This window comes from Cynocephalus volans, chromosome 12, assembly GCF_027409185.1.
Source record: "Cynocephalus volans isolate mCynVol1 chromosome 12, mCynVol1.pri, whole genome shotgun sequence".
NCBI lineage: Eukaryota > Metazoa > Chordata > Mammalia > Dermoptera > Cynocephalidae > Cynocephalus > Cynocephalus volans.
The window spans coordinates 7679190-7698716 of NC_084471.1; the positions used below are offsets into that span (position 1 = coordinate 7679190).

Sequence of the window (19527 nt, forward strand, 5' to 3'; positions counted from 1 at the left end):
GAGGACGGGCTGGGCGGCGCCGGCGGGCGGGCCGCGGGCTGAGGCGGCACTGGAGTCGGCGCTGGCGCTGGCGGAGGCGCCATGGAGGTCGAGCTGGGGCCGGAGCGCAGGCCCGCGGAGCGCAGCAGCCCGGGCCCGAGTTCGGAGGAGGGCGCGCGGGCCCTGGCCGAGTTCGCGGCGCTGCACGGCCCGGCGCTGCGCGCCTCGGGGGTCCCCGAGCGGTACTGGGGCCGCCTCCTGCACAAGCTGGAGCACGAGGTGCGGGGCTCAGGGCGGGGGGCACCGCTCGGGGCCCTTCTGGGGGAAGGGCGCGGCGGGCAGGGGAAGCCTGCTCCCGGGTGGCCAGGCCTCGGGGAGACGCGCGGGGGGCGCAGGTTTGGTGATGAGGCCGCGAGGGCCGGGACGAGCGACCTGGAGGTTGGGGCCGCAGGGGGACGGTAGAGGTCTGTACCCGGGCCCCGAGCCGGCCGGGGCTACCGTGGGAACTGAACTGAAATGAGCTCGGGCTGCTGTGCGGGCCGGGCCTGAGCCGGGGCCCCCAGACATCGAGCCCCACCGCAGCCCCGCGAGGAGGAAGCTTCGTCACCCCCGTTTTACAGCTGAGAAAACTGAAGCTCAGGAAGAGGCAGGGTCTGTCGGGTTTGCAAGCCGGAAGCTTGCTGTGCGCGCACCACCTCGGCCGGAGTAGGATCCCGGGAATTGTGTAGCGTCACGGTGTGGTTCGTGGAACTCTTTTGTGCTTCTCCACCTGAGTTGAGCCCCCGGTCACCCTCCTTTTGCAGACTTAAAAAAAAAAAAAAAAAAAAAAAAACATGTTGGGGGAGATGGAGAAAGAATCTAGTGAGAAGTGTTTAGAGGTTCTCTCCCGTTTTGTGAGGGTGTCTCCCTTCTGCTCACCTGCTTGCCCTAACCTGGGCCTCCAAAAGGTCTCCTGGCATCCTGGCTGAGGGCTGGGCCCTGGTTGTTGGTTGGTTGCCCAGGTGCTGAAGCCAGAGCACCTTCCCAGGGCGGGCTAGTGGGGGCCTTTTTTTTTTTAGCGGGAGCCAGGCTCTGCTTCGGGGCGCTGTCTTCCAGGCTGAGACCAGCGAAGTGGTGATGGGGTGGACCCCAGAGCCAAGGAGAGGCTGTCCCAGCCAGGATCTAGGAGTCCCCTGAGCCTGGCTGCTGGACAGAGCCCCCACTTCTGAGCCCCAGTTTCTCTTTGTACAATCATTCCGGCTCCAAACATAGTTGCTTTAAAAAAAGGTACAGTGTTAGTGGCACCTCCTCACAATATAGCATGTTTTGCAATACAGTGAATTTCCTTTGCCCTCAATTCTGCCACTATTTCCTGAGTATTGCCCTAGTCCCAGGCCTGTGCTTAGGGGGAAGAGGACTCCAGTTTGTTAGAATAAAAGAGTCCCTGTGCTGAGTGAAAGGAGTGCAGCATAGCAATGCCCTGTCTTCTGCCCAGCCGGCGTCTACCAGCAGTAGACAAGCATGGCCCGGTCTCCATCGGGAAAGCAAGGATGGTGAGCCACGAGAACGTGGCTCCCACGGGATGGGACATGGGGGTGTCCTGAGAAGTAAGCTTCAGCCAGTGGCCAGCACATAGCAGGCAGTCACCAGAGTATAGTGTCCCCTCTGCCCAGGTCGCCCTTGCTGCCAGTATCTTTCAAGGGGCAGCCAGTGTTTTTCCGTGACCCACCCAAGCCATTGCGGGCAGAGCTGAGTCACCACTTTGCAGACACAAACCTGCAGCTATTACTCCCCAGTGAAACCTGCTGCTATGGGCCCACATGTAGGGGAGGGCATGCCAGCAGAACAAGCACCTGCCGACAGCACTGGAGTCCCTTCAGCCCCTGGCAAGGCCAATGGCCCTGGTGCCTTGCCTTAGATTGTACCCTGGGAAAAGATGGGGAGCATTTTAAAAATAAACGTCAGCTCTTGTTGGCACGAACTTCCCAGTTGCAAAACCACTCCCCTTCGTTATCTCCTTGGGTGCTCCTCCAGTCCCACCATGAGGGGCCTGTGGCCACACCCTTTCACAGATGGAGAAAGCCAGGTTTGAGGCAGGTCCTGTTATCACTTAGCCTTATACTGTCTGCACTTCCCCAGTAAGGGTTGGGAATAGAAGGCTGTGGATTTGGAATACTGGGGTTGAAGCCCAAGGTGTGGATTCTAGCTCTCTGAGCCTCTTTCCTAATCTCAAACTGGAGGGGAAGGCAGTGGCCTCCGTAGGGGTGCTGTGAGGGTTCCAGGAGAACCTAATTGGCTCAGTCCACTTATTCCCCACCTGAGAGCCTCTCCCAGAGAGCACCCAAGCTCCTCTTGTCCTCAAGGTCGTCCCTGGCCTGCTCACCCAGTGCACAGCCCTCCTGCTCCTGGGCCTTTCTACCTCCAGGCCTCGGCTCTTGCCCTCTCTCTACCTGGAGTTCCTTTCCTCCACCACCCCAGAGCCACATGTTTAAATCTTCCCCTTCCTTCAGAACTCACCTCAGATTATGTCTCCTTGTCCATAAAGTCTTCCCAGGCCCTCCAGGACCCAGGGCAATTTACCTGATACTCTCAACTAACCTGGACCTTACTCAGCTGTCAGCTCCCCGGGCAAGATCATGAGTAATTATCCTCACACCACCCACAGTACCCAGCCCGCAAGAACTGTCCAACTGCCATTTTTAATAGAGAAGTGAGAAACAGGTTTTAGGGAGAGACTAGCCTTCATTAAGTCCCCACTGTGCACTGCTTTTGTTCATGCATCTGTTCTAGAAGGGGGGTGATAACCCCATTTTTTTTTTATACAAAAGATGACCGGTAAGGGGATCTTAACCCTTGGCTTGGTGTTGTCAGCACCATACTCACCCAGTGAGCAAACCGGCCATCCCTATATGGGATCTGAACCCGTGGCCTTGGTGTTATCAGCACCTCACTCTCCCGAGTGAGCCACAGGCCGGCCCCTGACACCCCCATTTGACAAGTGAGGAAACTGAGTCCAGAGAAGTGTAACGATGGCAGCAAGTGCTTCAGGGCATTTGCCGTGGTCCAGACTCCTAAATTCTTTATGTGTGTAGTCAGTTAATCCTCCCAACAACCATCTGGTAGGTTCTGTTATTCCCGTTGTATGTATGAGGAAACCGAGGCACAGAGCGGTTAAGAAAAAGTTGCATATCTAGGAAGTGGTGAAGCCAAGATTTGAACCCACACAGCCTGGCTCTGGAATCTTTTCAAAGTCTCCCTTTGCTGGCTTGTGACGGACACACTGCATGAGTGTGGCTGCACCTGGGACCGGTCCAGTTTGGCTCTGGAGCACACAAGAAGAAGCTGACTTGTCTGCTTTACTTTGGCAGAGAAACTCCAGGAGCAAGGTCTTTATCTTCCTGTCCCACCCTGACCCAGGACCTCAGGCCTTGTTTTCTGCAGGCCTTGAATTGTGCTTCGTGGCTGGAGGAGGCTGTCCTGTGGGCCACCTCAGCTGCACTGGTGTTGGGTTGGTTCTTCTGGTGAGATGGAAATTGGGGTGCACTCCCAGATCGCTATGATGCTGACTTCCATTCACCTCCAATGTGACCAGAGCCATCCTCTCCGCCTTTGGGGACTCATTTTCTCTGTAAAGGAAGGGGCTAGACTGGAATGAATTCCAGCACATATATGTACTCCCATTTCCAACATGATATCTCGTGGGGCAAGGGGCCTTGGATGACAGCACAGGTCATAGTCAATGGGGTGGATTAGGTTTCCGTTCTGACTTTGTGATGTTTCTAGGAGCCTCAGTTTCCCCATCTGTAAGGTGGTGTGGGTATGTTGGGTCCTGCTTCTCTGAAGGAGTCAAGTTCTTTCTTCAGGCCCAGGTGTGTCACACTTGGTGGCTTTTCCCGGAGCCGAAACCCTGGCCTCAGTGAAGGGTTAGGGGTAGGGCCTCCTGCCCAGACTCCCTGTGGACCCGTGCTTGGTCCCCCAGGTTTTCGATGCTGGAGAAATGTTTGGGATCATGCAAGTGGAAGAGGTAGAAGCGGATGACGACGAGGCAGCACGAGCAGTGCGGGAGAAGCAGCCCAACCCAGGGAGTGAGCTGTGCTACAAAGTCATTGTGACCAGCGAGAGTGGGCTCCAGGCCGCAGACCCCAACAGGTAGGAGCCAGGGGTGGGCGTCAGTCACTGGCCTGGCTTCCTTCCAGAGAGATTTCGCCAAGACCATTACTGTTGAGGAAATAGCAGTAACTGCAAACACTTGTGTGCTCCCTGTGTGCCGGCAGCCTGTGGCATGCCTGTATGGACAACCGTGGTGTTTACACTAGGGCTTCAGGACAGCGTAGGCGCTAACACCAACACTGATAACAGTCCCTGGTAATCCTGCTGAATGGTTCTGAGAGCACCTCCCTGTGGCTTCACTCGGGATCACAATGGTGATGAGGAAACATGCAGGAAGGACTTCCACCGACATGCACTGGGCTCAGGCCCACCCTCTTCCTTAACTTCAGTGCAGCGAGCCTTTGTGTGCACCTGCTCTATCTTGCCCCGTGCCACTCGGGCCTGGGTACAGGTGCATCAAACACAGACGCTGTCCCCAGGAGCTCACAGTCTCTGAGCCCTACACCACGCACACTGGCACAGCCAGGCTTGGGAGGGGCTGGAGAGTGGAGTCCTGGGTTTTTGGAGGTTGAGGTGCTCACTACTTCACCTGCTCCTGGGCCTTTCTGCCTCCAGACTTTTGTCCCTCCGAGTCTTCTGTTGACAGGCCCCAGCGAGCTACTCCATGCCCGTCCCCTGCCCCTGCCTGTGGACACAGCTCTCCTCTGCATCTGCCAGGGTCACCCCCAGGTGTTGAACTTTGAGGGCCTGGTTTTGTGTATGGCATTGTCCAGACATCAGCTGTGAGCGTGAGAGCAGGAACAAATCTTCATTTACTTTAGGATATGCAAACAAGCCAAAAATCTAATACAAGCACAATAAATACTTCTGAACTTGCCACCTGACCTAAGAACTGGAATATCTGCTGTTCCTTGGATTTTAAAAGGGGAGCAGAGTTGTGGGTCCATGCCGGGGCTGTTCTGCCCATCAGGCACCTGTGCAGTTGGAGCCTCCTCGTGCAGCAGAACTCCATCCTGTGGGGTGGGAGGCAGCCATGGCCTCAGACCTGCAGTGGGAATGCCTTATTGTCTGCCACAGCTCCACCATGGTTTTGTGGGAGCTGTGCAGCTGGACCACCTAGGCTCTTCCAGGGAAACCAGCACATGTGGGCTGCAGGTGTCTATATGTGTGGGGACCTGAAGCCTCTCCCACAAAGAGGCCCTGGTGCTTCCAGGGTCCTTGTGGGGGGGTGGTGTAAGCAAGCTCTTTGTGATGTCTCCTTTGCATGTCTGCCCACTGGCCTCCCAGTGTGCAGAGTTTTTGCATTTGCAGAGCACGGTCGTGGGCCAGGCCTGCAGGGAGCAGGGTGGGGAGCATGGGCCTGCCTTCCAGTCGACTGGGGTGGGTTAGGTTTTCGTCCTGACTCTGTGGTGTCTCAGTCACTTAGTGATTGCTGCTGCGTATCACAAGTGCTTAGTGTGCAGGTGGAATGCTGTGTGTTTGGTTTCATTTGATACCCATATCAACCTGGTGATAGGAGGTGGGGGAACCCTCTTGCCTTATTTTAGAAGGTTGCTCAGGGCCACACGGAGTGAGCGGCAGGACTGGGATCTCGCCCTGGGCCCACTGGACTCCAAAACTGCATAACTATGGTTATAACTGGGGAGACCAAGTCTCGGGTTGGGTGCCAGGTCCCGGCCACATCCCTGGGCCTTGTCCTCTTCTCCGCATTTCTGTTTATGCCGTGCCACCTGGCAGCCTCACCTGTGGCCTGTGCCTGCAGCATCTTCCTCATCGACCACGCCTGGACGTGTCGCGTGGAGCACGCCCGCCAGCAGCTGCAGCAGGTGCCGGGGCTGCTGCACCGCATGGCCAACCTGATGGGCGTCGAGTTCCACGGCGAGCTGCCCACTGCCGAGGCCGTGGCCCTGGTGCTGGAAGAGATGTGGAAGTTCAACCAGACCTACCAGCTGGCCCATGGGGTGAGCGGCGGGCAGGCGGGCCCCAGGCAGGGGAGGATAGACAGGCACGCGGGCATTCACTGACCCATGCCCTCAGGGCTGGTGGGGGGCCAGTCAAGGACAGCAAACCCATTCCTGTGGCTTGTGGAGACCCCCTCAGGCTGGGCCTTCATCAGGAGCCTGTTCGCTCTTTCCCTGGGGCTGGTCCATGTTGGGGACCCAGGTGCTCACCCAGCCTTTGAGCTCACAGGACATAGCCCCTCTCAGACCCTAACCTTGGGCCAAGGTGACTCAGCTGCCTCTTTCCTGGCCCCTTCTGATTCTGTCACATTCTTTTCAAAGACCTTGGTGGTTCCTTGCTACCCTTGGGAGAAGGGTTGAGCCCCTTCAGCACATTCTCAGGCCGTCAACACTCACCCCTTCCAGCTTCTCCAGACTCACCCTCCACACTCCAGCCCCTCACCACTCGTAGTCTGGGGAAAGACACACACTTGTTTCTCATGATCTCAGCTTAGATGCCACCTCCTCCAGGAAGCATTCCCTGCACTCAAAGACTTCCCACCCACAAACAAGCCCAGATACATCCATGTGGTTACTGGGCTACATACCTTTCCGCACATTAATTGTCACACTGCAGTGCACGGGCCTGCGTCCTGGTCTGCAAAGGCAGGGCCTCTGTGCAGGAGGCCGTGGGCTAGTAAAAGGGTCCAGGGTGCATGGAAGACTCTCTGAGCTCTGTGAGTTGGACGTGGAGGGATGAGTGAAGGTTGATGTTCGGGTGATGGACAGATGCGTGAGGGTTGCCACATGTGCTGTGCCTGCAGACAGCTGAGGAGAAGGTTCCCGTGTGGTACATCATGGACGAGTTTGGCTCACGCATCCAGCATGCAGATGAGCCCAGCTTTGCCACCGCACCCTTCTTCTACATGCCCCAGCAAGTGGCCTACACGCTGCTGTGGCCCCTGAGGGACCTAGATACAGGCGGTAAGTCAGATGCGCGCCCGCCCTAGAGGATGGGCCTCAGCTGGTTGCCTACCCCCCCTCTGATGGGCTCGCATGTCTTGGTGCAGAGGAAGTGACCCGGGACTTTGCCTACGGAGAGGCAGATCCTCTGATCCGGAAGTGCATGCTGCTGCCCTGGGCTCCCGCCGACATGCTGGACCTCAGCTCCTGCACGCCCGAGCCGCCTGCCGAGTACTACCAGGTACAACCCACTCCACCCCTGCCTCAACCCTGGGCCTGTTTGACTGGTGGCTTCTGGAATGTTCCCCATCCAGTCACCAGGTATTATTGAATACCAGCTGGGTGCCAGGCCCTGAGCTGGCTGCTGTGGGAGGTGGAGAAGAGATTTGGGAGCATCCGAGAGACAAGGCTCACAGTCAGAGAGGGAACTGAGCCACCACACACCTTGGGCACCATCCCCAAACCCAGATCTCAAGGTGCCTGGCGTTGGAACCTGCCCTTTCAGAGGTCGGGTGGAGCTGGGGCTGCAAGCGGCTGGTGCTTCTCCTGTGGGGAGGGAGGTGTGGGTGTGCAGGTGGACTTGACTGTGCTCCTGGCTCGGCCCCATTCCCTCATCTCATGACGCCTTCCTCCTGGGGCACAGAAGACACTCTTCAGACAAATTTATCATCTCACGTGACTTTCCCAGTCCCTGGCAGGCAGATCCTCAACAAGCAGTTGTCACTATTGTCACTGTCACTGACAACAAAGGTACTTTCAGTCCGTGGGCAGCCTCAGGCAGGGCCTTGCCTGTACCTAGCTGGCTCATTCAGAACGCCTGGCTGATGGTGTGAGTCAACACAAAGCCCAGTACAAGGTGTCTGGCCAGGTTAGGGGGCCAGGGTGAGTGCAGCCCCTGGGCATGGGGAGGAAATGGAGCCTACAGGGACAAAGCCACTGCCAGGGTCAGTGGGGGCAGGGGGTTAACACCCCAGCTGCCTCCTGCCTCCTTTCCCTGTCCTCTGATCTTCAGCACCTTATGGTCACACTCTGCTGTGTTCCTTAAAACAACTTTACGGTTCTGTTTTTATCTTCATTTTACTGAGGATAAGGAAACTGAAGCACAGAGAGGCTAAGGAACTTGCCAAAGGTCACACAGCTGGTGGGAGAGCTAGAATCCAAAACCAAGGTGATGTGATAGCTTGGGGTGGAGGCTGCGGACTTGCCCCCTGTGTTTAAAAGTGCCATGATGTGCAAGCATCAGGTGCTTAATGAGTGCCTCAGCATCGTGGAAAGGGTTAAGCAGGTCAACTCGTGTTAGAGCAGGAGTGCCAAGGGGTATTAGCTGCTTATGTGAGTGCTGCTGATTGGGAGAGGTGAGCTGTGGTCCTGTTGGCACTTTCAGTCTAAGTCAGTGGTGATTGAATGAACCGTGCTGAAAACTAGGAGATCACTCTAGCTGATTCAGAGGTGTATTTAAGAGCCCCTGGCACCTACAACTCGTGGTTGCTTAGTGAACATTTGACTGAACGAGGTGTGGGGCGGGCGTGAGAAGGGCTTAGGGACAAACTTTTCCTGGTCTTGTGTTTGCTTGTTAATGGAACATGAATTAAAGTTAGCACTTTTCCTTGGGAAGCCTGTGCTGGCCAGGAAGAGGAGATACGAGGCCAAACCCTCCTTGCCTGAAGCATCATTGTTTTTACCCATTTGACCCGTCAGAATCAGGCCTGTGCTCTGGGCCCTGGCCATGCCTGTATTGGTTAGCTGTGGCTGGGTAACAAATTACTCCAAAACTTAGTGGGTTAAAACAGCAAACATTTATCATCTCACACGACTTCTGTGGGGCAGGAGCTCGGAGTGGCTTGGCTAGGGGCTTCTGGCCAGGGGTGTCTCTTGAGGTGCACAGGCTGCCCACCAGGGTCGCGTCATCTGAGGTTTGACAGGCCTGAGGGCCTGCTTCCCCGTGCCTCGTGCACACTCTTGGCAAGGCAGTGCTGGCGGTGGGCAGGAGGCCTAGCACCTCAACCCGTGGGCCCTCCACGGGGCTGCTCGAGTGACCTCCTGACATGGCGCTGACCTCCCTCAGAGCCAGGGATCCAAGGGAAAGCAAGGATGGATCCGCAGCCTTCGTGACCTCATTACGGAGGCCACACCCTGTCACTCCCTTTTTTTCCTGTTTGTGAGAAGCAACTCCTTAGGCCCAGGCCTCACTTGAGGGAGGGGTTTAGGCTTTGCCTTTCAAAAGGAGTGTCAAAGAGTTTGTGGACATGTTTTTTTTTTGTTTTTTTCCTAAATTTTTAAAAAATTTTTATTTATTTTTGTGGGGTACAGTGTGTTGTTTTAATGCATGCACATCTTGCGCAGTGGTTCACTTAGGGCAGAGAGCATAGTTTGTCCCCATTAGTTCACCCCAATCTTCCCCCCACCCCACCCCTTCCAGCCTCTGGTAACCATTATTCTGCTCTCCACTTTTTTTTTTTTTTTTTTTTAAACACACAAAGATTAACATCTTTCTTGCAAAAGAACTCTTAAAAATGTATTAGAAAAACCTAAGCAGAAATTTGGTGAAGGGCATGAGCAGATAAGTCACACACCCCAAAGAAACGCCCGTGGTTGATCAGTATATTCTAGGATCTGGTTGCAGGCTGCGTCCAGGGGGAGCAGGGGCGGGGCTGGCCTGGCCACCATCTCAGGATCCCGGGCGTCGGCCAGTTCCGCACTGGCCTGGGTGTGCGGGGACGGGCCTAGGGCCTGTGGATGTTTTAAACCATCCCACTGCTTAAGCTCAGAACAGCCCTGGGGGCTCCTCTAGGACCAAGCAGTCCCCGTCTGGGACAGGCTTGGCACCTTTTCAGCTGCGTGTGATTTGGAGATTTAGAACATTTTCCGTGTTTGGTTTTTTTTTTTTTTTGGTTTTTTTTTCTTTCTTTCTTTCTTTCTTTATCGTGAGCACCATCTGTTCTATACCTCATTCTTTTGATACCAAACTAGGACTGTTGAGCACTGAGGGACCTTGAGCCCCAGGATCCGGGGGTGGGAGTAAGGGTGGTTGGAGGTGTCCTTTCGCTGTGGGGCAATGGGGAAGGGTAGCCTCAGAACATGACGTGCCGGCACCAGGAGGCGTGTTCACGCTCTCCCTTCCTTAAGGTCTGTTTCCGCCTCCGCTGTGTTTCCTTCTAGGCCATTTTGGAGGAAAACAAGGAGAAGCTGCCCCTTGCCACCAGCCCAGTGGCACACCCCCACGACCACGTCTTCAGGTGCGTGGCCCTTTCTCTGCTCCTGCTGGGCCTTGTCCCCAGTCGCTCTCCCACACTCACCACGGTCCCCATGTCCCTAGAGCAGCGCCTGGCTCCTGGGCATGATGGTGACAGATGCCGAGATCCTAGAGTTCTTAGGATCACAGAGAAAGTGCTACAGAAAGTGGGAGAGTTGACAGGACTTCCCTGAGAAAGCAGATTTTAAACTCACTGTTAAAAGTTAAAAATAGGGACAGGCTATGGAGATGCTAGTGGTGGGCAAAGGGCACCCTGGGCAGGAGCATCAGCCTGCACTGGTCCCCCCAACCCCTTTGGGCACCAAGGGGTCGTGTCCCAACTCCACCACGTGGGGTTGCTCTGCTCACCTGGGTGCTCTGTGTTCCTTTGGTTCTGGAAAGGCAGACACATAGCCAGGCATGTGCACTCCAGCCTCTCCCAAAACCAGGGAGCCTGTGCCCAGTGTGAACATGCTGGCACCTAGATAGACACCTGGGCTGCCTGGAGGGGGCCTTCCCAGCAGTCTGCAGGGGTTGGCTGGTGGGTTATGGAGGACCAGGCAGGCAAGTCCCATGTGGGCCCCTTGTGGAAGCAGTGGCCCCACATTACAGGTGAGGAAGCGGAGGTGCAGAGAGCCATGCCAACCTGGTGCAGGGCAGGCTCAGGCAGGTTCCATCTCGGCCTTCCTGGGAGCCCCTCCCTGAGACTCGAGATACTTTTCCCTTGGTGCCCAAACCTGGGCCAGCCAGGGACGGGTGGCAGCATGCTCTGCTGTGCCCTCCTGCCGGGTCTGGGGGCTCCTCGCTGCTGGCCCCTGCCCAGCCGTCCTCCCCCTGCCTGAGGCCACGGTCCAGCCCATTGGTCCTGGACTCTTCCTGACACACAGTCCACTCCTCTGGGCAGAGGCCTCTTCAGGGTCCTCTTAGCTTCCTGCTCCTGATCGTGCTTCACAGTCACTGTCCAGCCCCACCCAGGGGGTCCAGCCCCTCGCCTTTCTGCCCTCCTGCTGGCTGCCTCCTGCCCGGCCCCTCTAGAAACCCATGCCAGGCAGGGTTGTCACCACCCTCCTGCCTTCACACTCAGCCCATTACTTTGAAAGTGTGGCTGTCTCCACCCCCCAGCAGATGGCTTACAGGAGTTTGTTGGGACCACATGCTGGCCTGTGGGCAGGCCCTGTGGCTTCAGAACTCTCCTGGGGCACCTTCTTCCTTCTCTGAGGGCTAAATTGTCAGCATATTTGTGTCAGATTATGCTGTCGACCCATCCTCTTTTTTTCCATGTGGGAGGAAAGAAGCAGCATTTATTATTCCAACTTATCCTGTCTGGTCCTAATGACAGGGAGGCGGACCCTATGGTCCTGTCCTACAGGTGGAGAAGGTGGGGCGGAGAGGGTCTGGGTTAGAATTTCACCAGGTACGTGGAGGAGATGGCGTCTAAGCCCAGGCTGTGCAAGGCAGAGACCAGAGCCCAGGACTCGCCTGGGGCTCATTCATTTCAGAACAGGTGGGGAGTAACTGGGCAGGCTGCTGTCCGGCTTCTACTGGGAGCGTGGGGCCAGGCCCAGCTTAGTTCGGGCCTACCCCGCAGGGTCTACACGGACATGCAGCAGGTGCTCAGCAGCCTCACGCACCCACGCTTCACCTTCACCCAGAACGCGGCGGACGCCGACGTCCTCTACAACTTCTCCCACTTCAAGGACTACAGGTGAGGGCCTCCCGGCTGCAAGGGCCTCAGAGCCAGAGCCTCTGGCTGCCCACCCCCCACCCCCCCAGGGCGCCTATCCTCCCTTTGAGCCAGTCATGCCCACCTCCACCTGCAGGAGGCTAAGCCAGGAGAGGCCAGAGGTGCTGCTGAACCAGTTCCCTTGTGAGAACCTGCTGACAGTAAAGGACTGCCTGGCCTCCATCGCGCGCCGGGCAGGGGGCCCCGAGGGCCCACGCTGGCTGCCCCGAACCTTCAACCTACGCACTGAGCTGCCCCAGTTTGTCAGCTACTTCCAGCAGCGGGAGAGACGGTGAGCCCAAGCACCCAGCCATGCGGGAGGAGACTCCTGGGACTTTGCATCACGTTCCTGTGACCCCCATCCTGCACCAATCCTCATACTGTGCCCAGCCTGCTCCTTAGTTGAGTGCCTACTATGTGCAAGCTGCAGGCTTGGGAGCCATGGGCACCGAGCACTGCACCAGACCACGTGTGCCATAAGCTGCTCTCCTTGCCTCTGCTGGGGCTGCTCCTTCTACCTGGAACACAACTCCCTCGGCTCTGGCAGACTCCTCCTCACTCCCAGAGGCCCAGCCTCTGACATCTCCCTAGGAGACATTGGCTGCCCTCCCTGTGCTGCCGGGGTCCTGGGGAGGCATTGCCAGGAGGGTAGGCCCCAGGCTGCAACCTAGCTGGCCCCTCTGCTCCCCAGGGGCGAGGACAACCACTGGATCTGCAAGCCCTGGAACCTGGCCCGGAGCCTGGATACCCACATCACCAAGAGCCTCCACAGCATCATCCGGCACCGGGAGAGCACCCCCAAGGTGGCCTCGCATTCCACTTGCAAGGGGTGATCAGTGCACGGGCGGGCCACCCAGAGGCCCAGGTGTTGGGGAGGGTCAGTGGTGATTCAGGGTCACTCAGCTCACAGAAGCTGGGACTGGAGCCCCATTTCCGAGAGCAGAGAAGACCTCAATTAGAGCTGTCCTAAGTGCATGTGACCTCAAGGTCCCTAGCACATGCTGCACTGCATGGTGTGCCTACACAGCAGGAGGGTGGTGGCCAAGCCTGGGCAGGGAGCTGGAGCCATGGCAAAGAGTTTATGATGACATGACATCCAGAAGCAGTCCTGGGGGTATGGCAGGACACAAGGTGGCATGCATGTGGGCAGAGGCCAGGAAGAAACGTACCACTGGGACTATCACCTGGGGACTTTGGACGGTGGGATTGGGGTGGGTGGAATTATGGGTAAGAATCTGTTTGCTCTCAAAATCTGGAAACTGGTGGGATTTTTTTTTTTTTTTTTCCAATTAAGGTAGAAGTGAACATAAAGAATTTTGCTGTGACACAGGCAAATGTTTGAAAGGGCAGAAGGAGTAAACAGCAGCTGTGGCTGGGCTGTGTCACCTAGGTGGAGCGTCCCTGGGGGACATAGATGAGAGGAGCTCCCACTCGTGGAGCCCAGTGTGCTCGGGGGGCACGGGGGCTCCGAGGTGCTCTGTTCTGAAGGCCTGGCTGAGGTGAGATCCACCAGTGAGCCCGCGTCTGTGTCCCCAGGTTGTGTCTAAGTACATTGAAAGTCCCATCCTATTCTTTCGAGAAGACGTGGGGAAGGTCAAGTTTGACATCCGCTACGTGGTGCTGCTGCGCTCGGTGAAGCCCCTGACGTTGTTTGTGTATGACGTGTTCTGGCTGCGATTCTCCAACCGGTAACTAGGGGAAATGCCTGGGTGTGGGGGGCTGGAGTGGGAGGGCTGGGCAATGGGGTCAGAAGTCCTGTGCTGGAGCTCCATCACTCACCCAGCAAGCACCCCTCTGAGCCGATTTCAGTGCAGTGACTCCTGCCCTGCCTGCTTGAGTTTCTATGCCAGCCACTGGAATGCACGCAAACATTCTTCGTAAGACAGGCATCGACATGTGATGAGGTGTGAAGGACCTACAGAGAATCTTTGCAGATAGCATGTCGCCCACTTGACCCTAGCTCTGAATGGGGCCATGGGGCCACCCCGCTTGCACAGACCAGGTTTCTGTCCTGAGCCTCCAGCTGGAAGCCTCTGTTTGTGACCACCTCCCATGGGCAGGCTCGGGAACCCGTGTGTGTGTCTGTGTCTGCTTGTCCTCAGGCCCTTCACGCTCAGTGACCTGGATGACTACGAGAAGCATTTCACGGTCATGAACTATGACCCGGATGTGTTGCTTAAGCAGGTAGGCCCCCACCCAGGCTCATGCACTGCTGGACCTCCTCCTCCCTCTCCTGGTGTGTGCTTTCTGTTCCCAGCCGTGTCTTGATTCTTTCCAGCACGAGAATGTCCCTAAACAATTCACACTGTTGTTTTGCATATTTAGGTTTTTCTGTAAGTATTATCTTATTGAGCACATCCTTCTGCAACTTTCATCATTTGCTGGGTATCATCAATGAGGCGAAGTGTAGCTGCAGGTCATTCTTGTGTTTTTCCTAGTTCTTTCCTATTAATAAACAGAGCCGCATGTGGAATACTCTGGAGGCACCTTGCTGTGCCACATCCGAGAAGTCCTCTAGGGGACTTGCAGAAAGGTAGTGGAGGATCCAGAGTGGCTTTGCTGACACACACTCCCCTGTGGCTGAGCATCATCTTGCTTCTTGTCCCTCTCTTGTCCTTGGCTGTGTTGAAGGCCAGTCCCTAGGACCCAGAGCCCCCATTTGGCCCCCAGAACATTGTTGGAAGTTGTCAGTAAGGGTACTAGGCACCTTCCCTCTGTGCTGTGGGTGTGTCATCCCGAGAGTTCATCTCTGACGCCCTGTGCATGGGGACATGTGTCCAGCAAGGTGTGAATGTTACGTTCCCATAGGGGCCTGTCCAGCTTGTCTTCCAGGACGACTCTGAGCTGACTGCCAGCTTACTCAGGTGCCCCAGAAGATCTTGCTGCCCCGTAGGCACTTCTGAGCCAGTGCCAGCAGTGACACAGGCTGGGCCCTGCAGACGGGGTCCAAGCCCTCAACATTCCATGTCTCTCTCAAGCCTCCTAGCAGCCCTGCAGAGTCACTTTGCTAGGAAGAGAGCGTCCTCTCATTTCACAGAGGAAGAAATGGGGACTCGGAGAAGTTAGTCTGCCTGCCCAGAATCACACAGCAAGATCCAGAGCTTAATCCCAGTCTCCTGCTTCCCATTTCTACCCTGAAGGGTTGGGGCCAGAGGCTCCTGCCAGGCTGACCTCCCGTGACCCCGGCAAGTGTGAGTGGTTTCAGGTCAAGGCAGGGGCCGGTGCCCCTACCCAGAGGAGGCCCCGTGGGGGCCCCGGGCAGAGTGTGATGGGCCCTGTGTCTGTTGCAGGTGCACTATGATGAATTCATCCCCGAATTTGAGAAGCAGTACCCAGAATTTCCCTGGACTGGTGTCCAGGTGAGTCCTGAGCCCACTGGGGGTGGGGGGTGGGAGAAGGTGCCTGGCTGGGGCAGGAGCCACCCCCTTCCCTCATGGGCTGAGTGTGGTCTTTGCCTCCTCTGGATAGTCCTTTGCTCACTTTAGCTGGTGAAGGAGACGGTGTGGGCTAAGACTGTCCCCTCTTTCCCACTCTGGGTCTGTGTGGGGCATTGTAGGGGGTTCTTAGAGGGAGGGGTGACCTGGAGGGGCATTTGGGTCACCCCTGGGACAGCCAGAGGACATCAGTCTGCCCCGGGAAAACAAGTTTGGAGACACAGGCTGGGCCTCCACCCCTGAGGTGAGCGTTTCTGGTGCTGTGTAAGCTCCTTGGTGTAGCAGGAGCCACAGGAGCTCCAAGGCAGGAGACATGGCGAATTTGCAGAGGGTGGACACCAGGAGTGAAGAGTGGGTGTTGGGCAGAAGTGGCTGATACCAGGTTCAGAGATGGGAAGGATGTAGGAGAGGTGACTAGGGCCACTGGGACTCAGACAGTGGCAGCAAACCCTGTACTGAGAGGCTGCTCTGGGAGGCCAAGCAAGCCCTGTGAACCAGCATCCCCCATCCCCAGGCTGAGATCTTCCAGGCCTTCACCGAGCTCTTCCGAGTGGCATGTGCCAAGCCGCCGCCCTTGGGCCTCTGTGACTACCCTTCATCCCGGGCCATGTATGCCATCGACCTTATGCTGAAGTGGGACAACTGTCCAGATGGTAAGGGGCTCCATCCCACAATCCAAACCACCAGTCCTCTGCAGCCAGCCACAATCCCGGGAGAAGGTGGGGGTTAGGAAGGGACACTGCCACTTCCTTGCCTGGTCAGCACTGCCCAGGCTGTGCTTTGGCTGGATGTAGGCAGGAGATCCAGGTTTGGGGATGCCCTGGTTCACCCACCGAGAAGGGGAAACGTCAGCCACACAGAGTGCAAAAGGGAAGGGCAGGTGGGCTGGGCTGGCATGCCGAGAGAGTGCGTGTGGCACAGGGGTGCATGCCGAGAGAGGGCGTGCAGAATAGGGGTGTGTGCTGAAAGATTGCATGTCAGACAAGGGTGCGCCCGTGGGCTCCTGAGAAAGGCCCCGTCCCTACCTGCTCCTGCCAGGCCCTGCACCTTTGCTTTCCCTTTTTGACTAAACTGAACGTCTAAACTTAAAGTGACACACTCTTGTCCCAAGGCCCAGAGGCAGCTTTGGGCTCTGTTGAGGAGTAGGTGTCAGGCCAAGCCACCCCACAAGGCCTGGAGATCTGAGTCCTGGGCGCTGCCCTGTGCCCGTCCACTGTAGCCCTGCCCAGCCTTCCCAGGGTGACCAGCACCCTCCCAGGAGCGAGATGCCGGCCACCTCCACACCACTCTATGCTTTGCCACCAGGGAAGCGAGTGATGCAGCCGCAGATCTTGGAGGTGAACTTCAACCCGGACTGTGAGCGAGCCTGCAGGTTCCACCCCACCTTCTTCAACGACGTCTTTAGCACCCTGTTCCTGGACCAGCCCGACGACTGCCATGTCACCCGCCTCCTCTAAGCCCTCGCTGTCTCTTGAGCCTGTACATGCGGGCAGGATCCCAACCTCAGTTCCTTGAGCTGCTTCTGTAAAGCACCCCCAAGCTGGCCTGGGCTGAAGCCTCTGCCCTCCTGAGCCATAGTTCGGCATCACACCCTGGGAGTGCAGGGCTTGTCCCCACTGTGGGGCAGAGCCAGGACAGTGATGGTGTCCCCAGGCTGAGTGTGCCCCAAGGCCCTGTCCACATCCCCTCGCCACCGCCTGTGCATTGATGAGTCTCCAGCTCAGCCAAGGGCTTTCTTCCTGGTGTCAGGAGAGCTTGGTCCTTGGGCTGCTGCGTTTCCAGAGGGCGTGGGGAACAGGGTGCTGTGGAGCGGGACCAGGTGTTCCTCAGCTGCATCAAACAGGTCAGGCAGGTTTCTTTTCCTCAGGGTTCTGCTCTCTGCATCTGGCTCCCACGGGCAGGGGTCAGGGTTCCATGCTGTGACTGCAAAGCTCTGTGTGACACAGACCCCAGAACAGCCTGGGGTGGCCGTAGCCTTGTGGCCCGCCCCAGCCCCACTAGAGCCTTCACCAGCAAACCTCCTGCTAAATCCCTGCGGGAGGCCTTCTCCTTTTGTTGCAATTCCCTTTCCATTTGGCAAGCGTGGGCTGACCTCTTGGTCACAGGCCCTGCCCCGGTCTGAGGTCGGCTAGGACACTGGTAAGGGGAGTGAGGGCAAGTGTGGGGTGCAGGGCACCAGGCGGGACGGCTGGTAAATGAACGTGAGTCCAAAAACTTTATGTTAAAGTAGGATGACATCTACCTGGGTCTACAGTCAAAGTGTTGAGTTTCTGTTATTTTTTAATTTATGGGAGGAAAATATAAAATTCTAGTTCTTTCCTAATTTTGTTTCTGAAATTTGGAGTCAGCTGCCAGCATTTTTTTGCGTAGCCGTTGTGCACCTGGGCCCATCTCACAGAAGGTGGGTGGGTGGGAGCTGCTTCCAGAGCCTTCCAGTGTGCAGGATGCTGCGGCTGGGCATGGTGGTGTGTGTTTCACTTTTGAAGCTAAAAGTGACCCTCCTTGTAGCACAGCTGCACACAGTTCTGCGTCCCCTCTCTGTCGGGACATGTGGGCTGCCCTCTGTTAGCAAGAGTCCCTTTGATAGCAGAGGCAGCTCTGTTGCTCCCAGGGTGAGGGTGGAGCCTCCTCTCTGCTCCTGTCCCTGGAAAGCTGCTGACATCCGTCCTTTTCACTCAATCTGTACTGCAATAAAGTATGCCTTATATGGCATCTGCCCCCTTCCTCTTTGGGGCCCTGAAAGAACTGTTTCCCTTGCTGTTGCCAAAACAAACAAAACAACCCAAATGCCAAGGTGTACTCTTTGAGAAAAGGAGAGAAAAAATAAGATGATGTTTACACCTACAAGTCCCCCAACCCAAGGCTTGATTCTGGCACTGGTTCCATTTCCAAGTGGGGCACAGGCAGAGGGGCCCATCCTGGCTGTGCCGCCTGAGTCTGAGCCGAGCCCTGGCTCCAGCGCTCGCACCAGGCAGACTCGCCAAGTGGCCTCCCTGTGCCCACTGCCTCATCCTGGGGGTGGGGCTGAATAGAGCCCCTACCTCCTCCATGGTGTCAGGAGGGTTCCACAGGCTGATGCAGACACTGGCAGGGGCAGCAGTGGCGCCACCTGGTGGCTTGGGAGGTCACAACATAAAGGCACAGTAGCCCCAGGAGCAACCCCATGGGGGGTTTCAGTGCCCCTCAGGACATGCCCGCTGCAGGTCATTTGTCCTCGTGGGGTTTTCTGTGCCCCTCGGGACAGATGCTTGCACCAGATCATTTGTCCAGAAGCACAATAGGGATGGTACACTTGCTGGCACCCAGTTCACCTAAAATCTGACACCCAGGAGACACAGACCCTGGAGCCAGAGGACCATACGGTCCAGCTGTCCCTAATTATAAACGTGCTTTTCTCCATTCCTAGATGTCCTTGCACCTCTGATTGGTGCAAGCGGACAACCCCCAAGGCAGGCCATCACCCAGGGACTCCATGGTCATGAAGATCAGCCGTCTCCAAGTGCTGAGGCAGTTGCCGTGGAGATGTATCCCACCAAATACTTCTTCCTGGTACTCACTGGCACCCTGGTCACTTTGTTGAAGAATGCATCAAAAGCCAGAGTTTGTCAGTGTCAGACATTTGGAGTTGAGAGAATCCCGGTAGTAATACTGATCGTACCAAAGTTCTGCAGGGTGATAGAAAAGAAATCCTAAACGTAAAACCCAAGATGCTGACAGTGAACTTTAGAAAGCGTCCTCGGTGATGATCTGTGGGTACATAAATGCACCCAGCGATGGCAGCTCTTTCATCCAGAGGCACCAGTGTATTGTAGAGTCTCAGTAGGGAGAGGCAGGTTTCCACTTGCCTAGTTCAGAGTGGCCGACCACAAAGTTGAAGTGTTTGAGGAACCCCTAAGAGTCATTGTTGCTTCCTTCTTCTTGGGCTGTGTGACTGGCCTTGCCTTGTGTCCTCTGTGACTATGGCCTAGAGAGGGAGGCAAATGCTTGGGTTTAAGAAAACCTCAACTGTGTGAAGCTACCCTTGGCAGGAGCAGACCAGAGGCATGGGCTTCCCTACTAGACCAACAGGGAAATTGTCAGAAACCTAAAGTCCTCGATGGATGGTGACAGCTTAGAAAAGGAGATGGTGCTGTCTAATTATGAACAGAGAAAGCATCGCAAGGTCAT

General features: G+C 56.5%; 1 protein-coding gene across 1 annotated transcript; it reads left to right on the plus strand.

Moving 5' to 3' along the window:
* TTLL12 (tubulin tyrosine ligase like 12) lies at positions 1-18084 on the plus strand. Its single transcript, XM_063075193.1, has 14 exons — positions 1-258; positions 3938-4107; positions 5831-6029; positions 6833-6992; positions 7079-7212; positions 10131-10207; positions 11792-11908; positions 12024-12218; positions 12618-12729; positions 13463-13614; positions 14029-14110; positions 15217-15285; positions 15875-16013; positions 16666-18084. The coding sequence occupies exons 1-14, from the start codon at positions 82-84 to the stop codon at positions 16815-16817; spliced, it is 1935 nt and encodes a 644-aa protein (XP_062931263.1). The 5' UTR covers positions 1-81; the 3' UTR covers positions 16818-18084.
* Positions 18085-19527: the final 1443 nt, after the last annotated feature.

Excerpts from the sequence above, each read along its gene's own strand:
- TTLL12 (XM_063075193.1), top strand. The coding sequence starts at position 82 with ATGGAGGTCGAGCTGGGGCCGGAGCGCAGGCCCGCGGAGCGCAGCAGC. Across the intron at positions 6,030-6,832 it reads CCTACCAGCTGGCCCATGGG|ACAGCTGAGGAGAAGGTTCC; the intron begins GTGAGCGGCGGG and ends CTGTGCCTGCAG. Across the intron at positions 13,615-14,028 it reads TGGCTGCGATTCTCCAACCG|GCCCTTCACGCTCAGTGACC; the intron begins GTAACTAGGGGA and ends GCTTGTCCTCAG.